This window comes from Orcinus orca, chromosome 4 (assembly GCF_937001465.1).
Source record: "Orcinus orca chromosome 4, mOrcOrc1.1, whole genome shotgun sequence".
NCBI classification, from domain to species: domain Eukaryota; kingdom Metazoa; phylum Chordata; class Mammalia; order Artiodactyla; family Delphinidae; genus Orcinus; species Orcinus orca.
The window spans coordinates 50,960,952-50,977,324 of NC_064562.1; the positions used below are offsets into that span (position 1 = coordinate 50,960,952).

Genomic DNA, 16,373 nt, shown 5'->3' on the forward strand with positions numbered 1-16,373 from the left:
GGGTTAAGTGAATATAGAGAAAAATGTGCCACTGTAGCTTAGAAATTCTTAGAAGTAAGAATTTCTTTACGTGACACTTGGAATGTAGGACTAATAGATGTGTTACAAGGGGTCTCATATTAGACTTCTACCTTTAAATGAATTCACACTTTTGAAAAGTAAAAGCCAATTTTGCATGCTCAATACTTAAAAATCAATGATAAGATAATACGAGAGGATATTTTTTAATGAGAGAAAAAAGCTAATTCTACATTAGGTATCTTTGGTTTTAAAAAGTAATGTATTAAATAGGAAAAAGAGAAGAAATTAAATCTGATTCCCAGGGAACACTAACAATTCCTTGTGAAAATATCCTTTAAAGTCAAACATTTCAGAAGGCATATATGGGAAATGAGAAATTTAAATGACTGTACATATATACAGTTTATGTATAATAGCCTACATTAATATTTTGACCTCCATTCCTATGTTCAGCACAGCGATGGATAAGAATTTCAGAAACTTTAGAAAGTAAATATATAGTCTTTGTTTTTAAGGAGTTTAAATAAAATTAAGAAAAAAGTGTGTTGTAGTAAGAATAAAAGACAGGAATAGGCTAATAATGTTGAACTTTAAAAAAATGTTTAGTATGTCCATTTGCAAAGTACATGATTCCAGTTGGTTGGTTTGCCCGATATTTGCATGGTCATTTTGTACTGTACTCTGCAACTCAAAAGATACAAGGTATCACAATGTTACCAGTACATACATATACATGAGTGCTGACACTTCTTTTGCATTGGGCTTTATAATTGACAAATACTTTTCCCAACATTCTCTACCAAGTAGACAGCCAGTTCTGATCATCCCCATTATCCAAACTTTAAAATGTATGTTTATGTATATGAAGTTATCAAGTTAAATATTCATAAATTTTATTTACATCACAATATTCAAGCTTAAAACAATGGAACATTTGTAAATGAGAATGTAATTTGTGACCCCAAAATGTAGCAGAAAGGGTGGACCTACACTGGTTGAAAAGGTCCCAGTCCCGACTCCTGATACAGCTTAACAAAAGGAAGTCTTAGGAGTTTGAGGAATAGCTTGACAAACCTTTGTTTTAAATTATATGAACAGTGAATGCATAAATATGAATTTTTCACTTTAGGATCTTTATCCTTTAATCTCCTTTTCTCCTGGATATCAAAAGATCAGATTCCCTAAGCTTATGTGCCACTGTGGAAGGACCAACTCCTAATGTCATCAGTTCTCTGGGAGGAGAGGAATGCAGCAGCATAGAAGTTGCTTCTTTACTCACAATCTTTCGGCCAAGATATTTCCCTCTAAAATTCCTTTCCACTTTAAATCAGTAGTCAGTAGCAACAGGTTGCTTGTTTTAACTTGACAAACGGATAGGGAGATAGATTGATAGGTTTTTACCTTTAAAAAGGAAATTCTGTGTATAACAGATATTGGAATGTGTGTATTAACATTCAAAAATTCATGCATGGATTTATCAGCCAATTTGAAGGAAGATGACTTCCAGAATCCAGAGGAAAGGGTATATCTGGTACCCTTGGGTAGGTGCATAATGAAGCAAGAACAGTAGCTTCAGTTTGACATTACCCCAACATTGGTTGGAGCCTTCGTTTTAATCAACGTTTTATTCCTCACAACACAATTTGGCCTCTAGGTGTAGGGGTGACTCTTCTTTTAGGAAACTCCTTCATGTTATTCCCGTGTTTGCTTTTGCCAGGAGCAAAAAACCCAAAATTAGCCCATATACATTTAGCCTATTCCTTTTAACCAGAAGACACCTAATGTTGCTGTTCAGGCTCTTGAAAGCTTATATAGGATATATGTTAAGCCCCAGTAAAGAATTCACCGCGCTGCCAGTGATAATTCCCCTTAACTCAGGAGATGGTACTTTACCCTTAACATAAGGTGTTTTGCTGCTCTTTATGATGAAAGAAAACACTTAAGTTGGGTCTGAAAATGTCTATTATGACAGATGAGCCAATTAAACATACCACAGACTAAACTAAGCCTAGTGCATAAAGGTTGTTGATTAAAACAACCCAGAAACACACGCCTGTCTCCAAACTGGCATTTCAGCAACATGTTGACACCTGGGTAGTATAATCTATCTCGATCTCTAGCGGAAGCAATTGGGGCGCACAAAAAGACGTGGGGGACTACCTCCTGATCACATAAGGTAAAACTTAAACCGTGACCCGATTAGTTTAAGTGAAAAAGAACGGAAAGGCACAACCCGAACACCAACTTTACAAGGTGAGCTCTTCCCAGAAAACACCTCTCCCGGCCCAGTGCAGCAAGCCCCGCCCCGGGCAGCAAGCCCCACCTCCGACTCTGCAATTCCGGTCGAGCCTCTGAGAAGCTCCACCGCAGCACCGCGGAAGTTTCGTGTGTGCGCAGTAGGCTTGATTAGTGCCGCGTGGGAAAGGCGGGACTTCCCTACGTCTTGCGTCATCTCTAGTGCGACGCAATACGTCACTGGTGTGACTGGGAAAGTCAATTATGGCTGCCGGCGGGCTGCCGCCATCTTTACGCCCGGCGTCGCCAGCGCATGCGCGTAGCGGCCTCGGTGAGCGGTGCGCGCAGTTACCCCGTGTCGTACGCGTGTTGGATACAGTCGTGTGCAGAGATGCTGTGCCGGTTGAGCGTTAGGTGGCTGCAGCCGCGACCTGCCCTGCAGCTCCGGGGCTTGGGCCCACCGGTCGTACCGGCCCCCACCGGCGGCGCCAAGCCCTCCGCTCTGCCATTGTGGGCGGTGGCATCAGTCTCTGCAGTTGGCCCGAGCGGCGCGGGTGGCTGGTATGAAGCCCTGGCTACGTCGGCGCCGGTGCAGGGCGCCGAGGACGTACTGCTCTTTGCGCACACCGCCTCGGGCCTACCCTGGTGGGGCAGCATTCTTCTCACCACCGTGGCCCTGCGCGGCGCTGTCACGCTGCCCTTGGCCGCCTACCAGCACTACATCCTGGCCAAGGTGAGGGGCGCCGAGCCGCGCATGGACGCGCTTCCGTGGTGAGGACTGGCCGACGTCTACCCGGGGCTTAAGGTCCCCAGGTACCCCCGGAGTGCTTAGTGTTAGTCATCAGTACCAGTAAGGCAGTGAGCTACTTTACAAAAAGGAATTAACACAGGGCAGAAGTAAATGCAATTTTTGGTGGCTCTGTGACTGCCGCAGAGTATATTAAAGATTCTTAATAGACTTCTGTTTCCTCAGTTGCCATTACTGGGAAATCCAGGAATTGAAACATTAAAGTGCAGAGTGTAGTTCTTATATAATCCTTATAATAACCCTGTGAAGTAGGTGCTGATATACATTTTATATATGAGAGAATAGGACTTTAGAGGTTAAATAATTTGTCCAAGATCATACTGATGTACAAGCTGGAGTTTGAATTTGGTTGCAACTGAGGAAATCTTAAATTAACATCCTATACGCAGACTTAGGGTTTCTTGACATGACCAGTAAACCACATTTTTAAATGAGCTGAGGGAATAGAGAGTGAAATTATGAATGGTTATGAATAAAGATCTTTTATGTTCCCATAACAAAGCCTACTTTTTCTTTAGCTAGGTGGAAAATTTGCAGCCAGAAATAAAAAGCATTGCAAGGCACCTTAACCAAGACGTTGCAGTTCGTGCAAATCAGTTGGGGTGGTCCAAAAGAGCTGCCAGGTAAGCTAATTCTGTGCATATAACACCATGAAAATATATATACGTGTATATAATGTGTAAGTGATTTTTATTATAGGTTTTGGTATTCTGTAGCTTTAGCAGCAAAGTAGTTCTTTTTTCTCTTTAATATTTTAATAAAGTTTATGTGGCATGGTAGTTTTATATACTGGACCGAAAGCAAAAAAAATAGGGAAACAAGAAGAGAGAGTTCCTTGTCCTTAAGGGACTTCAGGCTACTGAAAAAGACAGACATGTAGTCAAATAATGACTGAACTAAGTACTGTACAAAAGATTATGTACAAGGAGTTGGGTCATCACGGAAAGTCAGGAAAGCCTTCACAGGATGAAGATACTGTGACAGTTGTTGGGATTTTTGTCAACAAATGATACAGGTTATTTACAAACTTGACCTTTTGACAACATACAGCAGGTAGTAGCCCAAAGGAATGGGGAGGTAGAAAGTATGAATGACATGGTAAAGGCAACTGGATAGGCAAGGTGTTGTCATTCTGCTCTGGTTACCCTATGTAGTTGTCTGCCTGGGTTCTTAGAAAGCCCTTGCCCAAGGGTGCTCGACCATGGCACAGTTCTATGCCTACAGTCATCCACTAGGAACTTCTAAGTCCACCTCCTTCTATCAGCCTAAGCTAGTTCTGCTTAGTCAGTTTCCCAAATTCTGATCCTTACTTGACTGTGACAAAGTGTTCACCAGTTCACAGCAATGAGAAAAATAAGTTTTTTTTAATATGAATATGTAATATATATATATATATAGCTTTCCATATATTTTTATCTATATAGGTGTAAATTTGCCAACTATCTTTGGTATGAAATTGTGTCCCTCTTTATATAGAGTTAAAAAGACCTGACATTTTAAAAAAATCATTTTTACAGCTTAACATCTTTATTTGCTAAAATAGGAAGTTGGTAAACCTATAGTTTTGAAGTTTTACTGATCAGGGAAATCTGAGGACTACAGCTCTAGGCCAGAAGAACAAATTAGTAGCTGCTCACCTGGGTTATAAATGCAGCCTAGACAAGACTGTGGCACCTTGCTTATGCAGCACTGGCAGGATGATTGTCCAGACACATCCTTAGACAGATGAGTGGCTTTCTAGGAAGACATATCTGAGGTTTCCTGCATTTTCAATGGAGCTGGGTTTTGAAGCGTGACGGGGAAGTTGTCAGGTGAACAGCCAGGAAACTGGGCAGTCCACACAGATGATATAATAACTTCCAAAGGCATGCTGATGTGGAAGTCTGATTTGTTGGATGACCCCAGTCATTCAAGGGGCCAGAATATACAGAAGAGTAAAGTAAAGAGAGTAACTCTTCTAAAGAAGAGCAACAGGAAATATAGTTGGAAAAGCAGGCAGAGGCTGAATTACAAAGAGCCTGTAATGTCTCCGTATACTGTCTTAATTCAGTACATTATAATTAGATTAAATTCAGCAAACCTATTGAAAACCAACCTTGTACAAAACATGCTATGAGAGATTTAAAGATGAAGACCCAATACCATAGTATAGAAAGTGGGACTTAACAGAAATAACTAATATGGTTAATAGAGAAACAGAGTAGGAAAGCCTTTATGAAAGAGTAGATTGAAGAGTGAAGACCATTTTGACGGGCCAAGAGCATACACAGTACAGAAGCACATTGCAAGGTATATTCGGGGATCAAGTGATTGAGCTTGGCTGGAGTGGAGAGATATGAGTAAAATGGGCTTTCACCTCTAGTATTTGTGATTTAAATTGTGGTCATACCATGTTAGTAGTGAAATTTCCCTCCTCAAAGCCTAGTTTGCCAGAGATCACCAGAATCAAAGACTGTAGTCTGACAGTGTCAGATTTATGAAATTGTTAATGTAATTTGCGTACATTGCTAAAGAACTTTGAGTAAAAGGCTTTATTTGCCTTTTGTTTAGGCAGCCCCGTGGTATAGCTTTTACAACAACCAAAAATCCTGCATAAATCCTTTAGCCAGTAACCACAGCACAGGTGTGTTTGTGCTGTGGGGATGAAACACTGCTAGTAGCAAATGACATTTTCTCCTTTCCCTTTTTCCCTCTTCCCTCAAACTAGGCTCACTTATCTAAAGACTATGCGGAGGCTTGTTTCAGAACTGTATGTTCGGGATAACTGCCACCCTTTCAAAGCCACTGTGTTGGTCTGGATTCAGCTTCCAATGTGGATATTCGTGTCTGTTGCTCTCCGGAATTTTAGCACAGGGGCAACACATTCAGAAGGTAGTTATTATTGAAGTCTGTTTCCCCCAAATAAGTTTTCTAACGTTGTCTTTGTACTCTTCTTTTTTTTTTTTTGCGGTACACGGGCCTCTCACTGTTGGGGCCTCTCCCGTTGCGGAGCACAGGCTCCGGACGCGCAGGCTCAGTGGCCATGGCTCACGGGCCCAGCTGCTCTGTGGCATGTGAGATCTTCCCGGACCAGGGCACGAACCCGCGTCCCCTGCATCGGCAGGCAGACTCTCAACCACTGCGCCACCAGGGAAGCCCTGTCTTTGTACTCTTAAAAAAAAGAAAAAGCCAAGCAAAAAATAAAAAACATCCATACTTTTCATAACTAGAATACACTTTTATCATCTCACTTACAAGGATATAGAATTTAAAATATTAAGTGTAAAGCAAACTAGCTGTGTTGAGAAAACAAAGCAATCTAGGAAGGACGTCACTAGTACTGCTTCTTGGAGGTCATGGTTATAATTCCATAATACGGTTTCCTGGCCAAGAATTTTTTCTATTAATAAATTTAAGAAGCCAGAAAAGCTTTCACAGTTATAAGTGTAAACATTAATTAAGAAAGGTTATAAACTAAAGGGCTTGTTTTTTACTTTCATTTAAAGGCATTTCTAACCAGAAAGTAATCTAAATAGACTTGAAAGAAAGTCTAATTTTTTAAATTTTTTAAATTTAAGTCTGAAAAGATTACTGCTACATATCTTTATTGTCTCTACATCTATTTACTACAGAAAGCTTCTTGCCTCTTTCTCAGTACAGGAAGAACTAACTTATGTTGTGGAGTGAAAATAACCTGAATAAAAAGTGCAAATCTTTAGTGTGAGGAACACCTTATTGCAATTACTTCCCTCTGCTATTTTAGAAATTCTTTTGTTTTACTTATAAAAATGTTTCAGCAGGTTTTTCTGTTCAGGAGCAGTTAGCTACTGGTGGGGTCCTATGGTTTCCTGACCTCACTGCCCTGGATTCCACTTGGATTCTGCCTGTCTCCATTGGTGTCATCAACTTATTAATAGTGGAGGTCAGTGGTTTTAAATGAGATTTGCTTGCCATTTAAATCATTGGGGGTTTTGTTGCTGTTCTGACCTCAAATGTAAATTGTATTTGAGTTGGTGGTGATAGCTCTGAGCTAAAATTGAGACTCCTTAGTTTTGGTAGCTGATCAGCTGTTGATAAATTGTCTTAGGCCAGTTCTTTAACACCTCTGGGGGTCAGAATGCTCATAATTAAGAGAGCTGAATTTGAACATTTCCAAAATGTCTTTTAGCTTTAAAATTATATGATTCTAATACATACAGTTTTGTGATTTGCTTGTTGCTAAAGACAACAATTAAAATGCCTAATGAATCTGGTTTTCTTCCCACAATATATTGATGTTTTGTGTATATGTTTAATATGTCAATTTGTAGGTGGTCAGTACCTGACTGCCATTTTTAAGTTACACAACCTTAGAAAAGCCATAGAACTTCTTTATAAGATGGAATGGAGAAACATACATATAAAATATGACCCCTATTCCATAAAGAACTGTCCATAAGAACATAGACTCTTTGAGCTAGAAGAAACCTTAGAAAAGACCTAACTCAGTTGAGATTTCACAGACCTCATATCCACAGCTCTCTGTTTGGGAAATCTAATACACCCCTTATTTTTTCAGACGAGAAAAGTGAGGATGATACTCTGAGGTCTTGCGTGAAGTTTTCCTGAGGAAAGACTATGTGTAGTCTAAGTGTGTTAGCCTAAGAGCATCTACCACAGTGCTGTTAACATGGTTGGTAATTAGTGAATATTTCTTAGAAAGAAAGAATCGATAACACAGGGTCACAGTGAATAATGTCAGTCCTCTAGTCTTTCTTTTATTCCATCTGAAGACCCAGCATGCATAAGTTTAATAAAAGCCTGTTCTTACTTAACATTCACCATGTGCCAGGCACTATTGTAAGCAATGTACATGAATTAACTCATTTAATTCTTAAAATAATCCTGTGATGTCAGTGGTACTATTATCCCCATTTTAAGGTGCAGAAGGTAAGGCACAGAAAGGTTGAGTAACTTGTGCAAGGTCACATAACCACTGAATGCAGGGCTGCCTTGTGAATCTAGGTAGTTTGAGTGTAGAATCTGTGCTCGTAATCATTAAGTTATGCTGCCTCTTAAATAAGTAATTCATAAACCATAACTGCCTTTCCTAGCCTTGGTTCTTTTCTGTACTCCACGTAGCCAGGTCACAAACCTTTGAGATACCTGTTAAGTTCCTTCTTTATGCCAGGTCCTGTGTTTAGATGTTAAAAAACAAGGACAGTGCTTCATACATAATACTTATCTTGAAGGGACTTCAGTTTTACAGACAATCTTTAAAAAACATTGACTTGTAAAAATTATGCTGTGATACTGTTTAGTATAGATGAATCTCTTTATTGCTGTTATTTAAAGTTCCATTTAAGAATTTTACATAAATTTATCAGTTTTATTTTAAATTTTTATTGCTTTTCTTAAAATATAGGTAGAGGCCAATCAAAAATCAGTTTGTATTTTAAAGCTTGTCTCATTTAATGTGCATTTCATAATCAGCATATGTTATATATTCTACCCCTTCAGATTTTTGCTCTGCAAAAAGTTGGAATGTCTCGTTTCCAGACATATATTACGTACTTTGTTCGTGCACTATCAGTGTTGATGATTCCAATTGCAGCGACAGTACCTTCAGTGAGTAAGCACCAGTGTTGCGTGAAGCATGTGCTAAATATAAATCTTCTGTTTCTAGCTTAGACTGGCTGGGATTCTGCCTCTTCTATTGAGCTTCCTCTGACTACTCAATCCCTTATTGGTTTCTGGGTTTCTGTAGTAACGAATCTACTGTCTCTATCACCAAGTGACATCTGAATATTTCTTGGGGGATTGGTTAATCTTCCTTTACGTGAATGTGTCTTAACCCTCCTATTAAACCAAACTCCTTTTCCTCTTTTTCTTTTTCTTTTTTTTTTTTAATCTTGCAAAGTACCTGATGCAGTACTATGAACATAGTATTTGCTCTGTTTGATTAACTGATATATTGAATTCCTTCTGTCTTCATAGACTGGTCCAAGGAGTTTTAGCATTGAAAAAAGAAACAAAACTTTGTGCTAGGTTTGTATGGGTTCATATGTAATATTGTTTAATCTCATAACAGTTTTATGAGATACATATACTTGTCCCTATTTATATGTAATTAAACTTTTATAGAAATAGAAAAAGAAATGTTATATTTGCAGTTATTTCATATTTTTAGCCTTTTGCTTCCATGGATACTTTAGTGCTAAGATGGGTAAAGCTATGTCAGGTATAGAGCTGTCTTAGCTCTGAGCCAACACATAGACCGTAAAGTAGTAGTCATTTGTTGCTGGTAGTTAGAGTTATATCATTTATATAAAAGTACTTTATAGGACTTGTCTTAGGAATCTGAAATAGTATGTTTTCATCGTAAAAAATGTGAATTAAATGTTTGTTTTTTTTAAGACATATTTATTCTGCATCATGATCAGACTATTACATTTAGCAGTCAATAGCATGGGTGCAAAAAAAAAAAAAAGTCACAGTGAAAACCTTTGTTGGAATGCTTTACACTTTCCACAGAACAGAAACTGAAATAACCTGTTATACACTTAGTCACAAATACAGTCCTCGAGTTTTTTGGCCCATACACATGAGTATTGTCTAAAACATGTCTTCTTTGTAGCATCTAGGCCCTGCTACCACTGTGCTTGGCTGAGCTCACAAATCTGTTGTACCCTGTAGCTTCCCTGTCACTTCTCTGGCTCTCCTCTCCTGCTAAGCTTTGTTTCCTGGCAGTAATTAAAACCTTCTGCCACTGCCATAGCTCCTGCTGCTGCTGGAGCCACCATAGCCACCTTGGTTTTATCGTTTGACAAAGTATTGGCCTCCACCACCATAGAGGCGAGAACTTTTGCCTCCAAAGTTTCCTCCTTTCATCAGTCCAGAATTTGAAGATTGACTGTTGTAAATGCCAAAATCATTGTAGCTTCTGCCACCTCTGAAATTGCTTCCGTCTTTACCAAATCCATTATAGCCATCCCCACTGCCACCATAGCCACCACCACCATGGCTGCCACCAAAGGCATCTCGACCACTGAAGTTTCCTCCACCACCAAAGTTGTCATTCCCACCAAAACCACCGCCACGACCACCACCAAAGTTTCCAGAACCACTTCGACCTCTTTGGCTGAATGAAGCACTAGCCATCTCTTGCTGAGATAGGGCTTTCCTTACTTCACAGTTGTGGCCATTCACAATGTGGTGTTTCTGAATGACAGTCTTGTCTGTGGGGTCATGGTCACCAAAGGTTATGAAAAGTAGTCTCTGTTGTTGCCGCTGCCTTGGTTAGTCATGGTTTCAATCACTTCAGTTTTCCCATACTGTTCAGAATAATCTCTTAGGTGATGTTCTTCAGTGTCTTCTTTAATGCCACCAACAAAAATCTTTTTCACAGTTAAGTGGGCACCAGGTCTTTGAGAATCTTCTCTTGAGACGGCCCTCTTTGGTTCCCCAACTCTCCCATCCACCTTGTGTGGCCTTGCCTTCATGGCCGCATCCGCCTCCTCCACAGTGGCATACATGACAAACCCGAAGCCTCTGGAGCGCTTGGTGTTTGGATCCCTCGTTACCACACAGTCTGTGAGCATTCCCCTTTGTTGAAAATGGCTCCCCAGACTCTAATCGGTTGTTTCAAAGCTCAAAGCTCAAACCTCCGATGAAGAGCTTCTGCAGATGTTCGGGCTCTTTGGGAGACTCCGACTTACACATGATGGCAGTAGATGGGGGAGACTTCAACGACGCTTACTTGGCGGTGTCCATGGGCTCAATTAAATGTTAAATGTTTTTAAGCTGTCACTTAGACATAGTACCATCATTAATCCTGTGTAAAATAAGTTTCCTTGTTTCTAAAATAGACACCATAATGTCTGTGAGAATTAGTGAAATGACAAGTGTCTATTATAGTACTTTTCATGTAATAATAATATTATTATAAAATACTCTGTAAAAACAGAACAATACAAACTCACTACATTTCTAAGGAGAAATAATACCTGTTATAACTGAGGAAACCCCCAGATCAAGTGAAATAGGAGCAGTAAAGTTGTAGTGAGAGGTTGGATTCAAAGTGAGTAACAGAGATCTGAAAAACAGTGTCTTTTTTTTTAAGCTTTTTTTTTTTTTTTTACTTATTTATTTTATCTTATTTATTTTTGTCTGTGTTGGGTCTTTGTTTCTGTGGGCGGGCTTTCTCTAGTTGCAGCGAGCGGGGGCTACTCTTCGTTGCGATGCGCAGACTTCTCATTGTGACTGCAGTGGCTTCTCTTGTTGTGGAGCATGGGCTGTAGGCGTGCGGGCTCAGTAGTTGTGGCTCGCGGGCTTAGTTGCTTCCCGGCATGTGGGATCTTCCCGGACCAGGGCTCGAACCCAGGTGCCCTGCACTGGCAGGTAGATTCTTAACCACTGCGCCACCAGGGAAGCCCTGAAAAACAGTGTCTTAAGTACCCAAAAATCCATTCTCTCAAATACAGGAAATTCTGAATTAGGTAATTCAGTGTAGAGCTGATGGAGCGTCCCTGTGAAGACTTGAGAAAGGCAGCCTGCTTCTCTCTCAGTGCTGCATCATCCACAGCCTGTAATGGTCTTGAAGGCCGCAGGATAGTCACGATGGCCACTGGAGCTTGTTACCTTGCGAGAATAGTAAAAAGGTTCCTCAAGCACAGTCAGCCCCTTTCAGGACCCTGGCCAGGTGCCCCACCAAACACTGAGCTTCCATCTTAAATATGTGGCTGTACCTAACTGCAGAAGAGGTTGGGAAGGATAGTCTTCTTTTTCTTTTGTTTAGATGGCAGTATACCCTGCTGAAAATTAGTATTTTTCTTACTAAGGAAGAAGAATGATACTTAGTAGGCAGTTTTTAGTCTGACGTAGTTGAGGCTCAGGATACTGTTCGCTTCATGGATAAGTTTGATGATGATGGTAGTTAATATTTATTCAACATTAACATTGTACCAGGCCCTTTTTAAAATCATTTACATATATTAGTATACATAGTTCTCCCAACAGTGCACTGAAGTAGGAGCTATTATAATCTCTACTTTACTGCTGAGGAAACTGAGGCACAGAGAGGTTAAGTAACTCATCAAGGTTACTCATCTTTTAAGTGGCAGAGTCTAACACACATCCAGGCAGTTTGGCTCTTACTCTTAACTACTGTGCTAACCTGCCTTTAAGGATGTATTGCTTACTGCCCTTAAAAACTTGCTCTGGAACAAATGCAAGTGCTTAATATGGGTGACATTACTGTGCTTACCACTCTACCTAAATTTTCTCATTTATTCCTCACAGCATCTCTTTGAGGTGGGTACAGTTCTGTCCCCATTTTATAGAAGAGAAAACTGAAACAAGAAAAATAATGTACCCAAAGTTAGATAAATAGATTTCAAACTCAGGCAGTTTGACTCCAGGACCTGGATTCAACCATCACGTGGTCTTGCCTCTGGGGACTGATTACCTTCTGATGCCAAAGAAAGGTTTGGGAAAGATGTATGTATGTATGTATGGGAATGTTTTGAGAGGCCGCAGAACTTAGTCTTTGACCTAAATAGTCAATCTGAATGGTAGTAAAAAAGAAAGTTGAAGATAATACTGAGACTCTTTGTCTCAGGAAAAGGCAAAGATAATGCAGTCCTGACTACACTTAGAAACTGGTTGGTGGGAAAAATTTGGAAGATAGGTGACTGTATATAGGTCTAGGGGAGCTAAGTTTGCCATGATAAATGGCTGTGCCCCCAGTAGCGTACCTTCAGTTTAGCAGCCTGTCGAGACTCTTGGTGGGGAAAAAGTATGCTTAACTGCCAGAGATGGAGGTGAGATCTCTCTTGGACCTCTGCTTGGGAGCTGTTCTCTGTCATCCACTTTCTGTCATGAATACCTCTCCTTTTTGTTTCTTTTTGCTTTTGAGTCTTCCTTTCAACTTTCTTACCTACCTATCTGATCTGTCACAGGTATCTAATAGCTACTGAAAGTCTTGGTCAGTCCTGGTGTACTTACATTTACAGAGATTGTAATTTTTTTTTTTATTGCCTACCTATTTCTAGACCTTGGTGTCCTTGGAGAATGGAGAGATGCTAACTTTCATGTCCTTTCTTCTCTTTACAGTCGATTGTTCTCTACTGGTTATGCTCCAGCCTCATGGGCCTTTCACAGAACTTGCTGCTGCGTTCTCCTAGATTTCGCCAACTTTGTCGAATACCGTTGACCAAGTCAGATTCAGACACTCCTTATAAAGACCTCTTTGCTGCCTTTTACGCCAAGTTTATTTCAAGAAAATGACATACTTTCTAGTGATTTTGAAACAATTACAAGTTTCACTGTTAATGTATTTAGAAGATTTAGAAATTCAGATATGGTTTAATTTGCTTTTTAAAATCATGAGCTCTGTGAAGTACTGTGGATTAAGATATAATCCAGATATATTTGATAGTACTTAAAATCTTTTAAGTGCTAAAAATGTAGTATGTTCAGTTATATAAAAGTGGGATCAAAGTGTCGGGCCCTGTTTATAAAATTACAACTTGCGAGAGGTGCTAGAACTTTGGAGAACAGGACTAGAGAAGTTTTATAAAATAAAAGAATCCAGTGAAGTGATTTTTAAAATTTTGAGGGTGTGGAGGATCATAGACCCGGTTGATCATTTAATAAAGCCATGGTTTTCTCTTCAGAAAAGTCCTGGAACTCACAACATGGAGGCCTTTATTGACCCCCCTTCTGGTAATTCCTGGTTAATAAGTATTATTCTAATGGAACATACATCGATGATGAGTTAATGTGTGATTTTAAAATGAAAAGGACTTGAGGTACATGCAGTGGAGTAGTCCACGCATGTAAGAAAGTACCTAATAGGGTAGGTAGTGTTGCTTCTCAACCTTGCTCTGAAGGAATACAAAAATTGTACATTTCCTTTCTCTGTAATTTAAGGAGTCTAGAATACAGAGCATAGAACTAAGTACTGCTAGAGCCCAAAGTAGAAAATCTTAAGCTAATCATATAGAATATGAAGGAACCCAATATCTCGGATAATCCTTTAAGAAAGTGAAAAACTGGTACTAGGGTCAAGGTTATGCTAATTGGGAGACTCCTTTAGACCTGTACACCTTGGTATGATAATGCATAACATTAAATTGGTCTGAGGATCTTATATTTTACAAAATTCTTAATTTCATAGCTTGGAAAAAAGGATCAAAGTAAATTTTAAAAGCTCAAAAGATCAGGATAGTATTTAGCAAGTTTTAAAAATAATGACTGAATACATGAAGTTACATTAGTTACACTATTACTAGAAATTAAATAGTAGGTGAAGAATCATCTCATTCAGCCAGAGAGCATGCATATGAACATTGTGTATTCAGTCATTAGAGAATATAGGTAGATCACATAATTGTGAAATAAGCTTGTTGTGCAGAATTCTGGAGACAGAGCTGTTTGAGTCTTTCCTGTCATCTCAAAGTACAGTAGACCCTTCTGTCTTCCTAGCCCCAAAGCCACAACCATTAAGAGCTTCAAACTGTCAGCAGCTAGAATCCCAACAAACAGCTGAACCAGACTTCATTAGATAAGGACTAACATAGCCACAGGGAATGATTCTGTGACTCTTGAACATATTAACTTGACTGTAGTCGTTTGTGGAATACAGTTTCAAAGTAAAAGGGACTATTAGAAAACTTTGAACTTTATTTGGTAATTGTATTGCTCTTGTTAATATTGCATTGCTGTTTTGGAACTCTTATTGTCAGGTAAAATATATAATGATGTTTACTGGTATATTTGTTTTCTGTGGATGCTGTTAACAAAATCTTTATGCTGCTTATGCACCAGGAGGAAGATGCTATTGAATGTATTTGATATTATAAGATATATCTCTTTCAAATTTTTCTTTTAAGAGAGAGATTTAGGGATTGCCCCTGAGGTCCTACAAAAGAGGGTCCTCCCCACAGTTCTCCACCGGTATACTCAGAAAGCCTAGCCTTCATATCTGTTTCACCTAAGACCTTCCACAATCTCAGTTAAGAACTGATGAAATAAAATTCATGTTTTACGGCAAGATGAGAAAAGTTTAAACATAAATTTTTTCTTTGTCCCTTTGGGCCTCCTCCCTCCCCTTTAGCAGGTATTGTGCATCTGCATTAACCAGAGCTCTTTAGGAGATGACATTCCTTAATCTCATTAAGGGACACTGACTCTTAGGAGATAACCTTCCTTCTTGTAAGGGACCATGATGACTCATGACCCACTGTTTGCTTTGTACCTGTAGGTCTGGATTGTGTAAACTGTTAATAATATGTCGTATGACATAAACCCTTTGTCTCAAAAACGTACATAACTGTGCTTTGACCCCTAATTGGCAGAACAGTCCCCAGAGCTTTCTGAAAGTCTACCTCTCAGAATATAATCCTCAAATTGGCTTGAAATTTTTGCATTTTTTTCCTTAAACTGTTGATGAATTTTTCTGTTGACAGAGCTGTACATAAAAGCACTTTGATCCTGGTTGATTCCTGTCCATAGGAACCACAAGGCCTGGCAGTTACCACAAAAAAAAGAAAAAAAAATACCAGCTGAGGAATGGCAGCAGAAGAGATTAAACCAAGAAAGCACTTTTACACAGAAGCCTTGCCTAGTTCTTAGAGCAGTAACTTTTGCTTTGCTGTAACTTGAACATGAGAGAGATCCGACACAACTGTCCCAAAGGAATATGTAACAAGAGAACCCTGTTCCCTTGTATTCTCACTGACTACCTTCTTGACTGCCCAGTTTTTACGTAAGTTTTGCAAGATAGTTTTACCTTTAATTGCCTAGGCCTACACTGCTGATTTTCTTCTGTAAAATGAGGACTTCCGGGTGTTTGAGAACAAAAACCTTGATGGAAAGACCTTAAAATCAAAATAAATGCTTTAAGAAAGCAGCCCGGCTTCCCTGGCGGCGCAGTGGTTAAGAATCCACCTGCCAGTGCAGGGGACACGGGTTTGAGCCCTGGTCCGGGAAGATCCCACATGCTGCGGAGCAGCTAAGCCTGTGCGCCACAACTTAGGGCCCGCGAGCCACAACTACTGAAGCCCGCATGCCTAGAGCCCGTGCTCCACAACAAGAGAAGCCACCGCAATGAGAAGCCTGTGCATCACAACGAACAGTAGACCCCGCTCAACGCAGCTAGCGAAAGCCTGTGCGCAGCAACGAAGATCCAGTGCAGCCAAAAATAAATAAATAATTAATTTTTTGAAAAAAAGCAGCCACTGTTAATGAGTTTTTCTGTCTACGGCAACAAAAAAGAAATTTCTATCCTTGAAAGTCCCTGCTAGACTCCAGAGGGCCAAGAATTACTTGAAAAAGAAACCTGTGGGGA

At 39.8% G+C, this 16,373-nt stretch overlaps 1 protein-coding gene and 1 pseudogene across 4 annotated transcripts in view; one reads left to right on the plus strand and one right to left on the minus strand.

The window, feature by feature from the left end:
* The first annotated feature begins 2,488 nt into the window (after window positions 1–2,488).
* LOC101280361 (cytochrome c oxidase assembly protein COX18, mitochondrial) overlaps window positions 2,489–16,373 on the plus strand; it is a 90,056-nt gene continuing 76,171 nt past the window's right edge. Inside the window, exons 1-6 of one of the 4 annotated variants that reach the window (XR_007477306.1) lie at window positions 2,489–2,989; window positions 3,587–3,687; window positions 5,772–5,935; window positions 6,844–6,965; window positions 8,543–8,650; window positions 13,136–15,791. Coding sequence is in view for 3 of the 4 variants with exons in the window: in XM_004283563.4 (XP_004283611.2) it covers window positions 2,570–2,989; window positions 3,587–3,687; window positions 5,772–5,935; window positions 6,844–6,965; window positions 8,543–8,650; window positions 13,136–13,309 (1,089 nt within the window). In the remaining variant the exon portion in view is untranslated. Of the gene's footprint in view, window positions 3,028–3,582; window positions 3,688–5,771; window positions 5,936–6,843; window positions 6,966–8,542; window positions 8,651–13,135; window positions 16,247–16,373 lie in introns of those variants that run through there. The other 3 variants (XM_004283563.4, XM_049709601.1, XM_049709600.1) reach the window with 3 other exon arrangements.
* On the minus strand, window positions 9,663–10,744 carry LOC101280618 (heterogeneous nuclear ribonucleoprotein A1-like; annotated as a pseudogene).